The sequence below is a fragment of the Nyctibius grandis genome, chromosome 4, assembly GCF_013368605.1.
Source record: "Nyctibius grandis isolate bNycGra1 chromosome 4, bNycGra1.pri, whole genome shotgun sequence".
In the NCBI taxonomy this organism is placed as follows: Eukaryota; Metazoa; Chordata; class Aves; order Nyctibiiformes; family Nyctibiidae; genus Nyctibius; species Nyctibius grandis.
The window spans coordinates 34,749,723-34,766,994 of record NC_090661.1 but is presented as its reverse complement, the minus strand read 5'-3'; the positions used below and the strand labels follow the sequence as shown (position 1 = coordinate 34,766,994).

The 17,272-nt window shown below is 43.9% G+C and overlaps 2 protein-coding genes across 2 annotated transcripts in view; one reads left to right on the top strand and one right to left on the bottom strand.

Moving 5' to 3' along the window:
• PIGH (phosphatidylinositol glycan anchor biosynthesis class H) overlaps positions 1-6,453 on the top strand; it is a 42,116-nt gene extending 35,663 nt beyond the window's left edge. The window contains exon 4 of the mRNA XM_068397325.1: positions 4,951-6,453. Within this exon, the coding sequence (XP_068253426.1) occupies positions 4,951-4,983 (33 nt within the window). The 3' untranslated portion in view covers positions 4,984-6,453. The remainder of the gene's footprint in view (positions 1-4,950) is intronic.
• PLEKHH1 (pleckstrin homology, MyTH4 and FERM domain containing H1) overlaps positions 1-17,272 on the bottom strand; it is a 50,839-nt gene that overhangs the window by 24,821 nt on the left and 8,746 nt on the right. Inside the window, 6 exon segments of the mRNA XM_068397319.1 lie at positions 375-463; positions 465-502; positions 2,825-3,834; positions 6,388-6,469; positions 8,041-8,124; positions 16,837-16,986. Coding sequence (XP_068253420.1) covers positions 375-463; positions 465-502; positions 2,825-3,834; positions 6,388-6,469; positions 8,041-8,124; positions 16,837-16,986 — 1,453 coding nt within the window.

Here is a 17,272-nt window from a genome sequence, read left to right as displayed (position 1 = left end):
TACAATGGCAATCCAGTGCACCATGTTCAAACAGGTAAAAGCCTGGGGGGCATAACAGGGGAAGGTGACGGTGAATCAAAAGACTAAAAGCAGGTCACAGACATGCAGAGGCAGAGCTGTGTCAGCGAAAGTGATGAAGGAGATGATGGAGTCCCTGAAGATGTCACTGAATGTAGGGGCTCAAACAGCCCAGCACAAACCATCCCCGAGATCAGATGTATCCTCCTCCCTTCCTTCCTTTATTGTGACTATCTGCGAAATCAAATTTACTTTGAAAACAGGCAAGGAAATGAAGAAATGTGAACAGCCAGAAGCTCAGGTCCCACACTGTCACTGTAAACTCCCTCTAAGGATAGATCTTGTCTAGAACTTACAGCAGCTGGAAGTATCATTCACTGTGGCCACTTCAGACAACCTCATGCCAGACTTGGCCACAGCATAGATTCGACTCTCCTGGAACAATAATACCATGAACAGCAATGGTCAGACAAAAACATGATTCCTGCAAAAAGAAATACTCATGTCACAGAATCACATCACAATCACACCTTTGGGCAGGAAGGAGGGGCCCTCTAAGACAGATTGCTCTATTCCACCAGATGTTGGGTGAATGACCACTAGCGGAAATGTGTATCTGTGTGCAATTCCCTCATTCACAACAGACTTGGCTAGTAAATGCCACAGAGATGAAATCCACAGACTGGAACACCTACATGCAATTATCAATAAATGACTATATCACAGCTTGGAAAAAGCTGGTTTTTCCACTTTATGAGCAATGAATTAAAATGAATCAAGAACAGTCCTAAACCAGGACAATTTATTGAGTCACCACTTGCAAAGGATTCCCTTTCTCTGGTAAGGGAATGAAAGAAATGACTGGAATGATCTCGATAAACCTGTGTCTCATTTATACCAACATATGGAGCTTTCAGTTGAAAGGATCTCCAAGTGCTTCACAAATTGATAGAAATTCCAAGGGGAGAACCCAACCTGTAACTAAATACAATGTTATGACTAAAACATCAACCAGTCTAAAATGGATAAAAATCAAAGCTAGGAATCCTCTGGCTGCTCCTTAAAGCATAGAACCAATCACTACCAGAATAACACACATAATACATGTACATGAAAGTACCTAAGACTGCAAAGTCAAGTTCACCAAAAAAAAAAAAGACAGAATTAGATTTTCTGTATGTATGTGCATTGCCATTTAGTCTCTAATGAAATATTATGTGCATTTTTTTCCCCAGACACTTCCTATTCAGGGCACATAATGGACATTTCTTACTGATTAAGCTGCTATTTAATATTCTATTCATGCTTTAGTGTTTGATATACTTAAATTTGCCCTACTTGGATACATTTACTTGACTCTGGTCTGCAGACAAAATAATGCATTTTTCCTGTGGTGTTCCTGACTATAATACTGCAATGCTTCATAAACATTATAAAAAATTTTACAAAACCCCTGGGAGGGACATTGATGGGTGCTATCACTGTTTTCCAGAAGAACTCAGAGGTTCTTTGAAGTATCCAATATCTTTGGAGCACCCATTTCAAGATGTCCAAGACCTGACTTTTTGAGAATTTAGCATCATATAACACTGTTTGTAATTAAAACAACCGAATACAGTTGCAGTAGAGAAGTGCTCAGCGCTTCTCTAATCAAATTTACTCGCTAAACTCAAGTTAGACATTCAGAAGGTGTGTGTCGAGCTGATGATCACCTGTGAAAAATTTAGCTTAAGGGACCAGAAGAACCTTACATGGGAACTCTAGATCAGAGAAAGGAATAATAGCCAATCTCTGATTTCCCTTCTTCCAAGTGAGTATGCTGTTCATGACACCTTTCTGACTTCTGCGGCAAATAAAACAGACATCTTGAAAACTGCAGTTTCTTTTACTACACTGTCCAGCTTCATCCCCAGCACAGTTCCATATTATGGATGGACTGAATGAAAAGAGATTCTTTTGGAAAAACAGCTGTGATTACACTGGGGTTTAAATTGGTATCATAAAGGACACAGCCAAAGATCACAAATAATGTTAAGTTTTCATAGAAAAAAAATCATGAAACATGAGGATTAACAATGAGTGCTTGACTTTGCACCTTCAATTAACGACTTGTTTGCCTATGCCTTTAAAAAAGCAAATTGAAAATAATGGAATTATCTCTTTTGATAATACATTGGTTTCCACCAAGTTTATCAGTTAAATTGACACATTAGCAAACAATCCAACCATCTGAACAAGTAACTGAAAGTGATAACAACAGGCTTTTCTCTCATGTGAAGTAAGCAACAGGACATGTATATTCACTTTACCAATGGTTTTCACAAAATTTTCCTGATAGCAGAAGTATACCATGAGATAGGAATGCTGAGATCTAATCCATGTATCTTTTCTAATATCCACAGCTTTTTCTGACCCTGAAACTACCTGGTCTGGTCCCTTCACTTGCATTTATGACTCACTTTTCTATCTTAAACACATGACAACAGAACTAAGGATTAACTTTTGATGATCCATAAGGATAAACCACAATGCCACACCTCTTGACTTTCATTTTTATTCCTATGTTTCTTGAGTACTATATTGTTCTATGGATTTTTTTTTCCTTATAAAGAGAAAAGAACAAAAAAATTGTCAGTGGAACCAGCAATGCCCCATGATCTGGAACTGTCAGACTAGTTGGTTCAGAAATGTGACTGATGTTCACAGGAAAAAAATTGCTTGAGACCAAGAGCTATTGTACCCTAACTACTGGGAGCTACTCAAAGATAAGCAACACTTCTCAGACTGTTGTCCTTGCATTTCTTACCCACAATGGGAATCTGTGTAGCGGTGGTGTGGGAGGTTTACCTCCTGGGTCAAGTATGCCAGCCTCCAAACTCACAGCTTCTCTTTGCCCTGCAGATAAGTGGTTGATTTCCTCACATGCTCCAGCTTCTTCCCTCACCGAGCCACGTTCTGTCTCCATCTTCTCCAGTACCCTATCATCATCAATGTCTGTCTCCTTAACTTGCCCACGGCAGACTGGAGAGTGTGTTATGGGCTGGAAGGTGCTAGCCTCTAAGCTCATTACATGACGGAAAGAATTAGCCCCTGGCTGTGGTTGGCTGTAATGTCTCTTTGCTAGTTGGATACTGTCTCTTGGTGTATTGGGAGTTCGTATTTTTGGAAAGGTCATACTACTGCCAAGGCTGCATTCCCTCCCTGGACAGAAGGGATGTGCTGTAACAGCTGATGCTGGCACAACCAGGGGTGGCTCAGCAGTTTGGAGACGGCCCTCAAGCATGCTCATTATTTCTCCTGAGGAAGAGGAGTCCAGCCGGTGGGAGCAGAACCTGGCACTCAGATCATCAGAGAAGCGGGTGCCGTCCAAAGCCACTTGTTGAAAGGTGCTCACAGCGCTATGGTTTCCTTCCAAAGATGACTGGAAAGTCAAAGCCTTAAGGATTCTTGTGGCCTCAGATGGAGGGTCAAGTGGTGCAGGATCAGAGCACCCTAACCTGTGTTCAGAACTTATGGCTGCGAATACACCTTCCTCTGCGGAGAGATTCCAGCTTGATGGGTCAGAAATGAGTTTCAGCGTGCTCTGGGAAAGCAGAGATTTATCCTCTTCATCCTCAGTAAAGGTGTCATTGGCAAGGGCTATGTTTGCTGTAGAGAGGACACGTTTGGTAGGTCCTGTCTGACACACCTGTCTGAAACCAGGTGCAAGGAGCACAGATTTCTGGTCTATCTTCTCGGCAAAAGAGGCCTGTGATGCTCTGGGCTTCAGAGAATTACAGTTCCAAAGAGATTCAAAGGGAGGAATGCTGGTCATATCTACAACAGAGGAGAACATATGGTTAGGGCATTCAAATGCTTTACTGTCTAAAATGTTACTTGCTAGGGTAACATATCAGTTGTATTTCAATAGCACCCTGGCCTGGTTAAAACTATACAGAATGGAAAGGACATAGCTGGGCATCGCTATAACAGAAGTGCTATATATTTATAATTGGGAATAACACTGAAAAGATGAATACGAAATGATTACTCGCTGTTTCTTACAAAAGTGGAATTAAGTGGTGCCTAATGAAATCATCAGGCAGTGTGTATGAAATTTACAGAAGGAAGGGGTTTTTTTCAAACAAAAAAGCAAACAGAATGCTGCAGTGTCCAAAAGATAGGCCAGAAAAAGTAATTTATCAGTGGTACAAATAACAGTTTAGATGGAAGTTCTGGCCCAGGAACTTCCTAAAACACTGACAGCAGAAGCTGGAAGGGTACATGGAGAGAAGGGCAGCTCTACTTGCAACATTTTCTACACTCTTTCCTGAAACATCCACAGCCAATCACAAGACAGGATACTGGCCTAGGCAAGCTTTCAGTCTAACCCAACATAGCAGTTTTTACTCTTACCTATCCACGATTATGTCTCTTCTCTTATAACAGCCATGAGAAGGAAGTGCACCTACCCACACAATACTTTGTCAAAAAACATCTAAGTGGCCAGAACATTGCTTAGTGTGGCTTTTGACTTCAATGGACCTACAGTGATCTAAGCCATCAAATAAGCTGGTATGGTTCCTCCCATTCCTAGGAGCTAGACAAGGCTTCCAGCATATGTATGGAGTCCTTAACCATCACACCAGTTAGTGAGGTTACTCTCTTTTCAAGAATTTCTCTAGGGCTTTTTGCTATCCTTTTGTGTTATATGACCCAAGCAGTGCTTTTTGTCAGCAAGTTTTGTAAGAGTTACCTACATGTTTTTGCTGTAAGAACTTCATTTTCTTTATTTTTTCTCTGCCCTTTCAGTTGCTATATTAGAAGATGACATAAAAGATAGACCCTAGATTGCCTCCATTGTTCTTTGTCTATTTAGTACATATACTTTATAATTCTTCTACTTTCTTCCTTTCCATAATTACTAGATTTAAAGATTATCTCATTCTACAGGCTCTGCTGTGGGGTAAGAGGAAGTGTGGATAAAACTTTGAGTGGCAGAGGATGTTACTTCACTTCATGATTTTGATTCACCTTGGCATTTATATATCGCCTGACTGAAAAGAACAAAGTCATAAGATGCTTTGGAAATTGCCTAAGTATGGGTGAGTGTGACTCTGCACAGCTATCGCTGGAAATGCTGCCTGAACATCAAACTCTACAGGCATTGCTTAACCACTAATGGGATTTACAAGGAAGTAGAAACAAACTGAAGACACAAAGGAGCAGAGGGAAGGGCACATAGCAGAATAAATCACTGTTGATCGTGGAGAGGATGAAACCCACTCTTGGAAACACAGCTGAGAAAAAGACAACTATGAGAGCCTGACCTTGGCACTTGAGTCACAAGGAACTGAATGCTAACAAAGCTATTCCTGACACATAACGCTGGCACACACAAATCCTGGCACACATTTTCCCCTGCCCCTGAGGTAAATCATTAGCATAGACTGAAAAGAGGCCATTCATTTTAAATATTATTGGTATTTTTGCAGCTTCCTAGATGTGACAGGAGATGAAGCAGCGGAAGCTGTTATTATTCACATGGCAAGCAAGAAGATATTTGTCTCTCTGCAGAGGCCTCTGAATTCAGCCTGGCACAGTGAGACTAGTGAGGGATAAGAGGAGAGGGCAGAGCTGTTTACTGCCCAGAGAGTTCAGATCCAGGGAACACTTAATACCAGATTATTAACGCAGCTTACCAGCCATTCTCTTTTTGTAAACAGCTAGAGCCAGAAGGGATGAGAAAAACCCAGTCATAAAGCATTTAGCTAGAAACGTGGTGGGATTTAGAAGGAATTTTGCCCTATTCCCTTGCTGTGGAGTGATAGGAATGCCAGAAAGCCTTCTGCAGGAAAGAAATGCCCCCTGCCTGCACGCCCAGTGAAGTTCTGGAAACTAGCTCATCTCACTGTGACCAAACCAAGCTCATTAAAAAAAACAGGAAGAAATGGTTACAAGATAATTTCCTTTTCAAAACCTGTTGTGATGAAAGGTGCTGATTTCAAGCCCTGGAGACCAAAGTTCTCCATCTATCCACAAAACAAGAATCGCAAAAGCACAAGCACCATAAGCAGCTTTCTCCAACCCAACCTGACAGCACAGAGGAACCCAGCTTCTAAAGGCAGACTTATTTTAATGGCAAAAGCAGACTCTGAAAAAAAGGGGTCTGTATTCAATCGCTGGTGGGAAACCAATTAAGAGTTTTTAAGGCAGGTAAGTAATGTTATTCCCATGTTAAAAATGGACCCACTGAGGAACAGAGCAATTCTACTGCTTGCTCATTGTCACAAGTGCTAATTTCTGACAAAGTTAAGAATACAACCCAGGAATGCTGACTTCCACTCTTGTGGTGGTTACTAGGCTACAATGCCAGGTGAATACATTTACCTTGCAATGTATCCTGAAGGGCTTCAATTTGCTCCATCAGCCTCTGATTACAGTTTTTCAGCTGGTAATTTTCTAGCTCAAGCTATGAAACAACAATAATAAAAACTGAAAAATAATGCAAAACTGTGTGTGTGTGTTCCACTATACAGAACATGTCTTCATCTTTATTACATTCAAGTGTCTAAACAGGAAAAGGAAAAAAGGATGGGCGAGTTTACAAGTCACTTGAAATCCTTCTCAGCAGCAGCTCCACTGGACAGCCCACTTAAACACTTCACTGTGCTGTCTCAAATAGCCTCTGTATATACTATTCACACTTCTCAAACAGGTCTTTTAATTTCCTTCCCTGCTATTGTTTATCATTTACTCCTGTTCCAGAAATAATTGTCACGAAAGAGACAATCAAAAAACCATTACCCAGGAGGAGCATTTCTCCCTCTCACCCTGTATGTGGTAAAAGGAGATCCCCTGGATCCAGGGGACCAAAGCAAAAAAAAACACCATTAAGGTTGCATTTACGTTTGCAATTAGTGCACGAGTGAGTCTTTGCAAATTTGCCTTATGTCTTTTCTTGAAGTGTCTCAGCATACTTTCTTAAATGCAGCAGTGGTGCACCCAAAGAGGCTTCCCGCTTGATGGAATAAAAGTTGAAATTGCACCTGTGATGCTGTCTAGAGCAACCCATTTGCAACACAGATGCAAAGTCCTTCAGTTGGCAGTGGTCCACTTCTGCATGGTACGCACCTAGAATCAGCATCTGGCACAAACTTCATTGCCAGTAAAGACACAATGTGAATGTATGGTCCTGGATTCATGGCAGGTCACACCAAGTCAGACCCTGTGCTTCCTCCTTTGTGTTGCACCAGTCAGTACTGTAAATGCACCTTAAGTTATGTCATACAGGAAAATGAAAGAGAAGCAGCACAGCAGCTCGGTGAATTATCTATGCAATCTAATGAGATTACAAAGTCACATTATAACACAATTAGTGCCCACAAAGACTGCTTCTTCCAACTCCAACAAATTCCCTTTTTGGCATAAACTGGGAAATCTATGGCTTTTAACTTGGAATAAAAGGGAAAGAGCAAATAGCCCCACTCCCAGCTGTAAACTATTACTGCATCTTTAAAACTGTGTGCTGACCCATTGCTATCTCTCAAGTTTTTCTAGAGGGTATTGAATTAGGCCCAGACAGAGGCATAAATCCACAGGATGGACAGGAGGAAGAGGTTAGACATGAGAAAATGCTGGGCAGTAGGAAAACAGCATCAGTCAGAGATGGCAAATTAAGGAAGAGCAAAGGATATGTGTTTGTGTTACAGCTGCCTTGTCAGAAAGAGAGACAGAAACTGCACCCAGAGAAAGAAAGGGAGAGGCAGAGTAAAGACAGGTGAAAGACACTTGTGACTAGTAAATCTTCTTCAGAGACTGCTTTCAGGCATTAGTGATTTCACAGTCATTTATAGTTTGCCCAAACCAGTAAATAGCCCTCTGTAAGTGGGATGACCCTAGCTCTACAACTGAGTGTGTGTAGGGCCAAACAAGCAGAAAACCTCTGTGGCAGATTGACTATCCTCAGACTATTGTCCTACACAGTGCAGGCACTGTACCGAGTCATAGGCCTCGAAACCTGTCAGCAAGCTAAAGACTCACCTCTCTCAGCTTAAATGTTACCCATTCTTTGATCTTGGCAGCTTTCTCTTGAACAATTTTGGCTTCCTCAGTCCTCAACTGTTTCTGTGCCAAAAAAAAGATTAGATGCATTAGGAGAGTACAACTAACTGTTATCAGTAAGTTACTGCATCAGGAGTGACTTAAACATTGAAGCTCCCATTCCAGACATAAGACTTAAGACTACTGCTTGGATGATATTATTTAGCTGACCTCTGAAAAATCAAGAGCTAAGTTGTCTTACGTGGTCCCTGGAGTCAAATTCAGAGCATTGTTTCAAGAGTTTGTTGTGGAATAGCAAAATCCAGCTCAGGTAATGATTGCACACCTACCACAGTTTCTTTTGAGTATGGTCTGCAACTTGTCCTGGTTTAATGGTTTTGCAATGTTGCTGTTTGCTGTTGAGGATCTGTAGTGTTCCCCCAGCCTACATACACACATATTGTTGGCTGAAGTTAGTAAGAATTAAGCAGTGCGTGTAAGCGATGCATATAAAACCAGTGTAATTCTTCCAAGCAAAAGGGATTCAATTGCTGCAAGCACAAGTGTAGAGCATAGGCTTTAAAGGTGCATGAGATGGAAACTAATACCAATGTCTTTAAGGCACACACACACTATTCTCACTGAGAAAGTAAACTAAAAAAAAAAAAAAGATACCAGACTCAGGATAAAAAAAGCTCCAAAACTTGACCTTGAAACACTAAGACCTGCTAGGAGGTTTTGAGATGGTGTAAGTGGTTGTATGTTTACATATCCATTAAAACAGGTTCTAATCCACACAAAGGTGTTACAGGAATACTGTTGATTTGCACAATGAACATTTTTCCCCAGAGTATCTGCTTGGGTAATATTGCTACAACACCATTTTTACAGCTGTGTTTTCTCAGCTGCGTTTTTTTTCCTTTTCTGGGAATTTCCTTTGAAAGATGCTGGATTGATACTACAATCACCCGAAGCCTTCTGTTCATCTCCTGTGTGGCTTCATCAGAAGCAAAGTCACTGAAAGGTCTCCTATTTACATAATGATTTAAACAACTACAAAGAGAAATCAGTTCCAGGAGCAAGGGAGGGAGGGGGAACATACTCTGTATGGCACATTCAGCCCTGGTTTCTCTAATTAAATGGATGTCCTGGTTTCATTGGGATTTTGTTTCAGTTTGTGGCCAGCCATGGTGATCAGGGCCATTAGCAGTTAAATGCAGGACAGCTGACCCAGGCTGGCCCACAAATGTGTTCTATAGCATTAACAATCAAGTTCACTATAAAAAGGAGGGCTTGGTGGGAAGAGATGGGTATGTTTTTGCTCTTCTCTCTTATGGTCTTCCTTGTTCCTCATTGCTGATAATTGTTATTCCTGGACAACCTGCTGCAACTCTCTAGCTAAGTATACTTTTGTGTGGTTTTGCATTGGCATTTATATTGGTTTCTTTATTATATCTGTTTAATTTTAACCCATGAGTCTCCCTTTTTTTCCTGATTTCCTTCCTCAGTTGGGGAAGGGACACTGGATGAGAGAAAAACTGTTTATTGTTTAGTCCCGGGTGCAGGCTAAACACAGTTTATTTGGTATCCAATGTAAATAGATCACCTGGGAGAACTGTAAGACTTTTTGCTCTAAGAGTCTTGGAGGGTTGAAGTTTTCACAGATTTGACTGTTTTTGTTACAAGCAGTTATTATGTTGGTGTCAGTAGCAGGGTCACTGGGTGGAATTCTCTGGGGTTTGGTTTTACAGTTGCTTTTGTGGTGGCTAATCGAATGTGTGGTTTTGCCACTGTTTGTTACCGCTTTTGTGCGGTTTATCACTTCTGGGCATGGACTTAGAGGTATCACTCTGCTATGTTGTTTGGCATTGGTTTATGGTATTATAAATTCTTTTGGAACTGTGACCATTTCTGACTTCTATGGAATGGGAGTGGGTGATCTCACTGGCTTTTGAGAATTTTGAATACCCATGGGATATTTTGACCACCATGCTCATATTGTCAGGCTTTTTGAATGTCTTTCACTTCTTGCTCTTGCTTAAACATCCCTACACTAGGCACCACAGCAGCTCCAGCCCTTATGACAGACACTGCAGCTGCCCCAGCACCCACAACTGGAATTGCAGATACTTAGACCCTGCCAGTCCCTACAGCAGACATCCCAGCTGCCCCAGAGGCTATTCAGATCTCTGCACTGGGCACTGCGATTGCTCAACTACAGGAAGCACTTGCTGCGATTACCCAGACTTTGGCAACAAGGGCTACAGCTAATCGGCCCCCAGTGATGGGTGATGCAGCTAACCTAGGGACTCACCCAGTGCTGGTATCGGTCACCCCTGTACAGAAGACAAAAACCACTAAAAGAGCAGGTTGTGATGGCTGACCAGGGACATCAAAGCAGGGTGAGCCAGAGGTAACCACTTGATCCTTATCTCTGAGTAAGCTGTGACATATACCTAAAGATTACAGCTGTCATGAAGGTGAGCAGCTTGTTACTTGGCTTGCTAATGATCAGGGCAATTAGCAGCTAAATCCAGGGCAGCTGACCCAGGCTGGCCCACAGATGTATTCTATAGCATTAACAATCAAGCTCACTATAAAAGGGAGGGCTTGCTGGGGAGAAGTGGGGCTGGTTTTGCTCTCCTCTCTTCTGGCCTCTCTTTTTCCTCATTGCTGACAATTGCCGTTCCTGGACAACCTGCTGCAACTCCGTTGCTAAGTATACTTTTGTGTGTTTTGTGTTAGTATTTATATTGGTTTCTTTATTATATCTGTTTAATTTTAACCCATGAGTCTCCCTTTTTTTTCCTGATTTCCTTCCTCTGTTGGGGAAGGGACACTGGGTGAGAGAAAAACTGCTATTGTTTAGCCCCAGGTGCGGGCTAAACAAAGACAATGGACAAAGGTAACACTAGGTAGCAGTTGGTGGTTTCCCTGCTAGATTTTTTTTTCTGATGTGAACAAATACCAGTAGTTATGATAATGAAAATGTTGGTGCTTTTTCCCCTGCCACCTTTTTAAATTTTTCACGCTGAAAGTTCACTTTAATGAATACCATATAAATACACAGCCTGCTGCAGGAAATTCTCCACATCTTCACATCACTTTTAATCACCACATGCTATTCATCACCACAACTGCATATTTAAAAGCTCTTATTCAAATACATTTGCTGATTTTTAAAATAGACCTTGGCAACATTATGGGTAGCAGTAACGTTTGTAGTCGAGCATAATAAAATAAAAGTAATCAAATCTGATGCTTCAAGAGGAGGATTTATTTAGTTTTTCTCCCTGAGTATGGCTCTGTGTGTTCCTAATCATCAGGTACCAGCCTTTGCTGGAGTCAGAATACTAGACATGCCTACTGGTCTGAAATGATCTGGCACATATAGTAGATCTACCATAGTACTCCAAATATCTATCACATGGGTAATGCCTTTGAATCCCGAATGACCTGGACTTGTCTCAGATCAGGGACCAAGAGGTAAAAGATTCAGAATACTGCTATGCTACACAGTGAAGTGCAATGCCAAGATTTTATTTAGGGTCCTAAAGTAGAATAGTGACATGATGACAGCATTGTCACAGAGCTTAGCAAGCCCTGCCTCTAAGCAGAACCAATTCCCTCAGGCACAGCACTCAAAGATGCAGTTACAGAATCACAGAATCAACCAGGTTGGAAGAGACCTCGGGGATCATCGAGTCCAACCGTTGCCCCAGCACCACCCTGTCAACTAGACCATGGCACTAAGTGCCATGTCCAGTCTTTTCTTAAACACATCCAGAGATGGTGACTCCACCACCTCCCTGGGCAGCCCCTTCCAATGTCTAATGACCCTTTCTGTGAAGAAAGGCTTCCTAATGTCCAACCTGAACCTCCCCTGGCGAAGCTTGAGGCTGTGTCCTCTTGTCCTATCTCTAGTTGCCTGGGAGAAGAGGCCAACTCCCACTTCACTACAACCTCCCTTCAGGTAGTTGTAGACTGCAATAAGGTCACCTCTGAGCCTCCTCTTCTCCAGGCTAAACAACCCCAGCTCTCTCAGCCATTCCTCATAGGTCAGACCCTCCAGACCCTTCACCAGCTTGGTTGCCCTCCTCTGGACTCGCTCCAACACCTCAACATCTTTCTTGAAGAGCGGGGCCCAGAACTGGACACAGTATTCAAGGTGTGGCCTCACCAGTGCTGAGTACAGAGGGACAATCACTTCCCTAGACTGGCTGGCTACACTATTCCTAATAGAGGCCAGGATGCCATTGGCCCTCTTGGCCACCTGGGCACACTGCTGGCTCATGTTTAGCCAGCTGTCGATCAGCACCCCCAGGTCTTTTTCCACCGGGCCGCTTTCTAACCACTCTTCCCCCAGCCTGTAGAGCTGCATGGGGTTGTTGTGGCCGAAGTATAAGACCCAGCACTTGTTCTTGTTGAACCTCCTGCCATTGGTCTCGGCCCATCTATCTAACCTGTCCAGATCCCTCTGTAGGGCCTTCCTACCCTCCAGCAGATCGACACTCCCACCCAGCTTGGTGTCATCTGCAAATTTGCTGAGGGTACACTCAATCCCTACATCTAGATCATCTATAAAGATATTGAACAGCACCGGCCCCAGAACTGAGCCCTGGGGAACACCACTAGTGACCGACCGCCAGTTGGACTTTGCCCCATTCACCACCACTCTCTGGGCTCGGCCATCCAGCCAGTTTTTAACCCATTGAAGAGTCCACCCATCCAAGGCCTGGGCAGCCAGTTTGTCTAGGAGGATGCTGTGGGAGACAGTGTCAAATGCCTTACTGAAGTCTAGACAGACTACATCCACAGCCCTGCCCTCATCTACTAAGCAGGTCACTTGGTCATAGGAGATCAGGTTGGTCAAGCAGGACCTGCCTTTCATGAATCCATGTTGGCTGGCCCCGATGCCCCGATTGTCCTGCATGTGCTGTGTAATGGCACTCAGGATGATCTGTTCCATCACCTTGCCTGGCACTGAGGTCAGGCTGACAGGCCTATAGTTCCCTGGATCATCCTTCCAGCCCTTCTTGTAGATGGGCATTACCTTTGCTAATTTCCAGTCAGCTGGAACTTCTCCAGTTAACCAGGACTGCTGGTAGATAATCAAGAGTGGTTTGGCAAGTTCATTTCCCAGTTCCTTCATTACTCTGGGGTGAATCCCATCCGGGCCCATAGCCTTGTGGGTGTCCAACTGGCACAGCAGGTCACTAACCATCTCCTCCTGGGCTACAGGAGGTTCACACAGCCCCCCATCCCTAACTTCAGGCTCTGGGGGCCGAGTCTCCTGAGGACAACCTGTCTTGACATTAAAGACCGAGGCAAAGAAGGCATTGAGCACCTCTGCCTTTTCCTCATCCCCTGACACTACACTATCCTCCTCATTCAGCAAGTGGTGGAGGCTCTCCTTGACCCTCCTTTTGCTGTTGATGTATTTGTAGAAGCTTTTTTTGTTATCTTAGAGCTCGATTTGGCTGCTACAGTCAAATTGAGCTTTGGCCCTTCTAATCTTCCCCCTACATGACCTGGCAACATCCCCAAAGACGTCCCAAGTTACCCGACCCTTCTTCCAGAGCAAGTAGGCTCTCTTTTTTTCCTTAAGTTCTAGCCTAAGTTCTCTGTTTAACCAGGCCGGTCTTTTTCCCCGACGGCTTGTCTTCCTACACACCGGGACAGCCTGTTCCTGAATATTTAGCAATTCCCTTTTGAAGCATGTCCAGCCTTCCTGGACTCCTTTGCCCTTCAGGACCGACTCCCAAGGGACTCGGTCCACCAGCCTCTTAAACAGGCTAAAGTCTGCCCGGCGGAAATCTAAGGCAGAAGTTCTGCTCTTGCCCCTCCTTACTTCCCCCACTATCGAAAACTCTAACATTTCGTGGTCGCTATTCCCAAGATGGCCACCGACCCTCACATCTCCCACTAGTCCTTCTCTGTTCACAAACAACAGGTCAAGCAGGGCCCCTCCTCTGGTGGGCTCATTTACCACTTGCATGAGGAAGTTGTCCTCCACACATTCGAGGAACCTCCTAGATTGCTTCCTCTCTGCCATGTTGTATTTCCAGCAGACATCCGGCAAGTTGAAGTCGCCCACGAGTACAAGGGCCGGCGACCGGGCAGCTTCTGACAGCCGCTTGTAAAACGCCTCGTCCGCCTGCTCATCCTGGTTGGGTGGTCTATAACAGACTCCCACCGTAATGTCTGCCCTGCCGACCTTCCCCCTGATCTTCACCCATAAACATTCAACCTTGTCATCCTCACAATCTTCCTCAGTTTCGACGCAGTCCAAGCACTCCCTAACATACAGCGCTACCCCACCACCTCTCCTGCTTCACCTGTCCCTCTTAAAGAGCTTATAGTCATCCATAGCAGCACTCCAGTCATGAGAGTCATCCCACTATGTTTCTGTGATGGCAACCACATCATAACCTTCCTGCTGTACAGTGGCTTCTAGCTCTTCCTGTTTGTTGCCCATACTGCGTGCATTGGTGTAAATGCACTTCAGCTGGGCTAGCGGCCTTGCCCCCAACGCAGGCCTGTCACCCCTAGGTTCATTTGTGGTTGCCCTGGTCTTATCCCCTTCCCCCATCGAACCTAGTTTAAAGACCTCTTAACCAGCCCTGCCAACTTCTGGGCCATAGCCCTTCTCCCCTTCTGATTCAGCTGTTCCCCATCCAGCATAAGCAGGCCTGGTGCCATGAAAGCCGCCCCGTGGTCAACAAACCCAAAATCCCACCTCCGGCACCAGTCTCTTAGCCACATATTAATCTGTTGGACTTTCATAGTCTTTTCCCTATTTTCACCAAACACCGAAGGAATTGAAGAGAATATCACCTGCGCACCTACCCCCTTCACCAAATGCCCCAGGGCCCTGAAGTCGCTTTTGATTGCCCTGGCACTTCTCTCTTTGATCTCATCCCTACCCACCTGGAATACTAATAGTGGGTAGTAGTCAGAGGGCCTCACCAGTTCAGGAATCCTCCTGGTAACATCCCTTACCCGAGCCCCAGGGAGGCAGCAGACTTCCCTGTGAGTTGGGTCTGGCCTGCATATGGGGCCCTCCGTTCCCCTTAGCAGGGAGTCGCCTATAACAATTACTTTTCTCCTTTTTGGAGCTGGTTGCAACCCTCTTACTTGGTTGCTTCTGTTTACGTAGCCCCGTAGAAGGTCTTTCACCTAGATTCGTGTCTTCCTGACGCTCAGGAAGACGCTCAGGCTCCAGCACCTCATACCTATTTTTCAGGGGGACGTGGGGAGGGGAGGAAGGTCGGGATGGGATTTGCCTGCCACCCCAAGCAGGGACCTGCCTCCATTCCCCCGCATCCCCTCGGTCTCCTCCTGCTCCTTGTGGAGGAGGAAGAGGATCCTCCACTACCCGGGGAGCATTAGGCCCGTCCGTTTTCCCCAGGACAGGCAGGGAACAGCACTGCCCGCCATCCTCTTCCTGGGATGCTCAAAGTTATTGTCCTTTAAGATCCAGAAACAGTTAGAGATTCTTGGTGTCCCATGCTATTGTGTGGTCCAGACATGACCTCAGTGTTCTCTTATTAACGTTCTGAACTCCATAGCTCTCCCCATTCCAGTGAAAACAAATAGGATGCCTTACAGAGACCCTTAGTGACATTCCAGCACTGCCACCATCCCATCCATTATGAAACTAAACCAGTGAGCCTGATATTGTTTCTTGTCTGAAATTCTCAAGCTTCTGCTTTCATTTCTAGAATCTAATTTTGCCTCTTGTTGATAGAATAAAAAGATTTCTACTAACAGAACATTTTTCCCACTTGTGTTTGCAAGGTGCAATTTGATTAAAAATCAACATTTTTTGATAAATCAGAATTTCTTCCATCTTTGACTGCAATAGCTGCCTCTAGACCTTGCCCACTATTGAAGCTCCTTCCGAATACCACCTTTCTCCTCCAAAATGCAGAAACTTCATCTACATTCCACCTGAGCATGCTGGCCTGGGGAAGTGACTTGAAACCCAGAGTATTCCAAAGACCTGATGCCTGACCTCCCCACTACACTTGGTCTGAGTAAGTTTAGACAGCTTACCAATCTATTTTGCCCTTGAAATAGGTGATAATTAGTTAAATGTAAAATGTAACTCAAATGGCAAAGTATTTTTTGTGTAAAATTCTAATGAGCTATTTCCATTTAGAACTAAGTTACTTAGCAACATATAAGAATACCTCATTCCTCATGTTATAAAGACCGCAGGGCAAAGCCTTTACTAGAGCTGAAACAGAAGCCCTGCTGTAGATGTAGCTCCTTCCTTCCACCAACTGAGAATGGAAGAGACTAAGAACTATCCATACTGGGAAACAGCTGCTCTTTTATAATGAGGACATCTGACAAGAGAGAACTATGCTAAAGGATTGCTGAAGTCTGGGAAAAGTCCCTTCCCAAGAAGCAGCACATGCCAAGTCAGAGATGGGCTACATAATGGTTTTGCAGAGCAATCTATTTGCTAGGAAGCCAGAGAAATACTGTGACCAGACTCTGGCATTACAATTTAGGGACTCAACACTAACATAAGGAAGTCCTTTAAGGACATTGACCAGTGTCCTATAACGAAGAGACAAGAGCTACTGAGGCTGAATAGATGCCTTTTCAGAAAAGAGAAAGGAAGGAGAGGATCTTGCACTGAGTGAGGCATCACTTTACAGCTGATCTGAAGGCAACTGAGAGGCTAATATGTAACGGAGACATAATCTGTACCTTTGAAAGATACATTAAAGAGTCCTTCCAACTCATGAAAGCTACAGGTCTCCCTGTAGAAAATATCTTTACCTGTTTTGCTAGCTGTGTCTCCAATCTGTTGATCAGATCTTCCTTTCCTTGCACTATGCCCATCAGCTCTTGGTATTTCCTGTGCAGAGTGCTGTCTGATTCACCAGTCTTCAGGTGGGCTAGTTTTATCTTCTCTTCCATAACTCTGACCTGTAACGACAATCAGAGGGAGATAAAAAAACAAAACAACACAAATGAAAGAGCTGCTTGTCTAGTGGTAAGACCCTAACTGAGAGTATTTCAGGTTTTCATATTTTTGAAGTCAGGAAACGAAGAAAAAAAAAAAAACAAAAACAAAACCCAAAAACCACACAAAACCTTCAACTCACACTTAGTTTATATCCACATATCTGAAAAGAACATTGTACATTCATTTGTAATGCTGAAGAAGTAACAGATGCAAACTGAACCATGAACAGATAAACACATTGTGGAT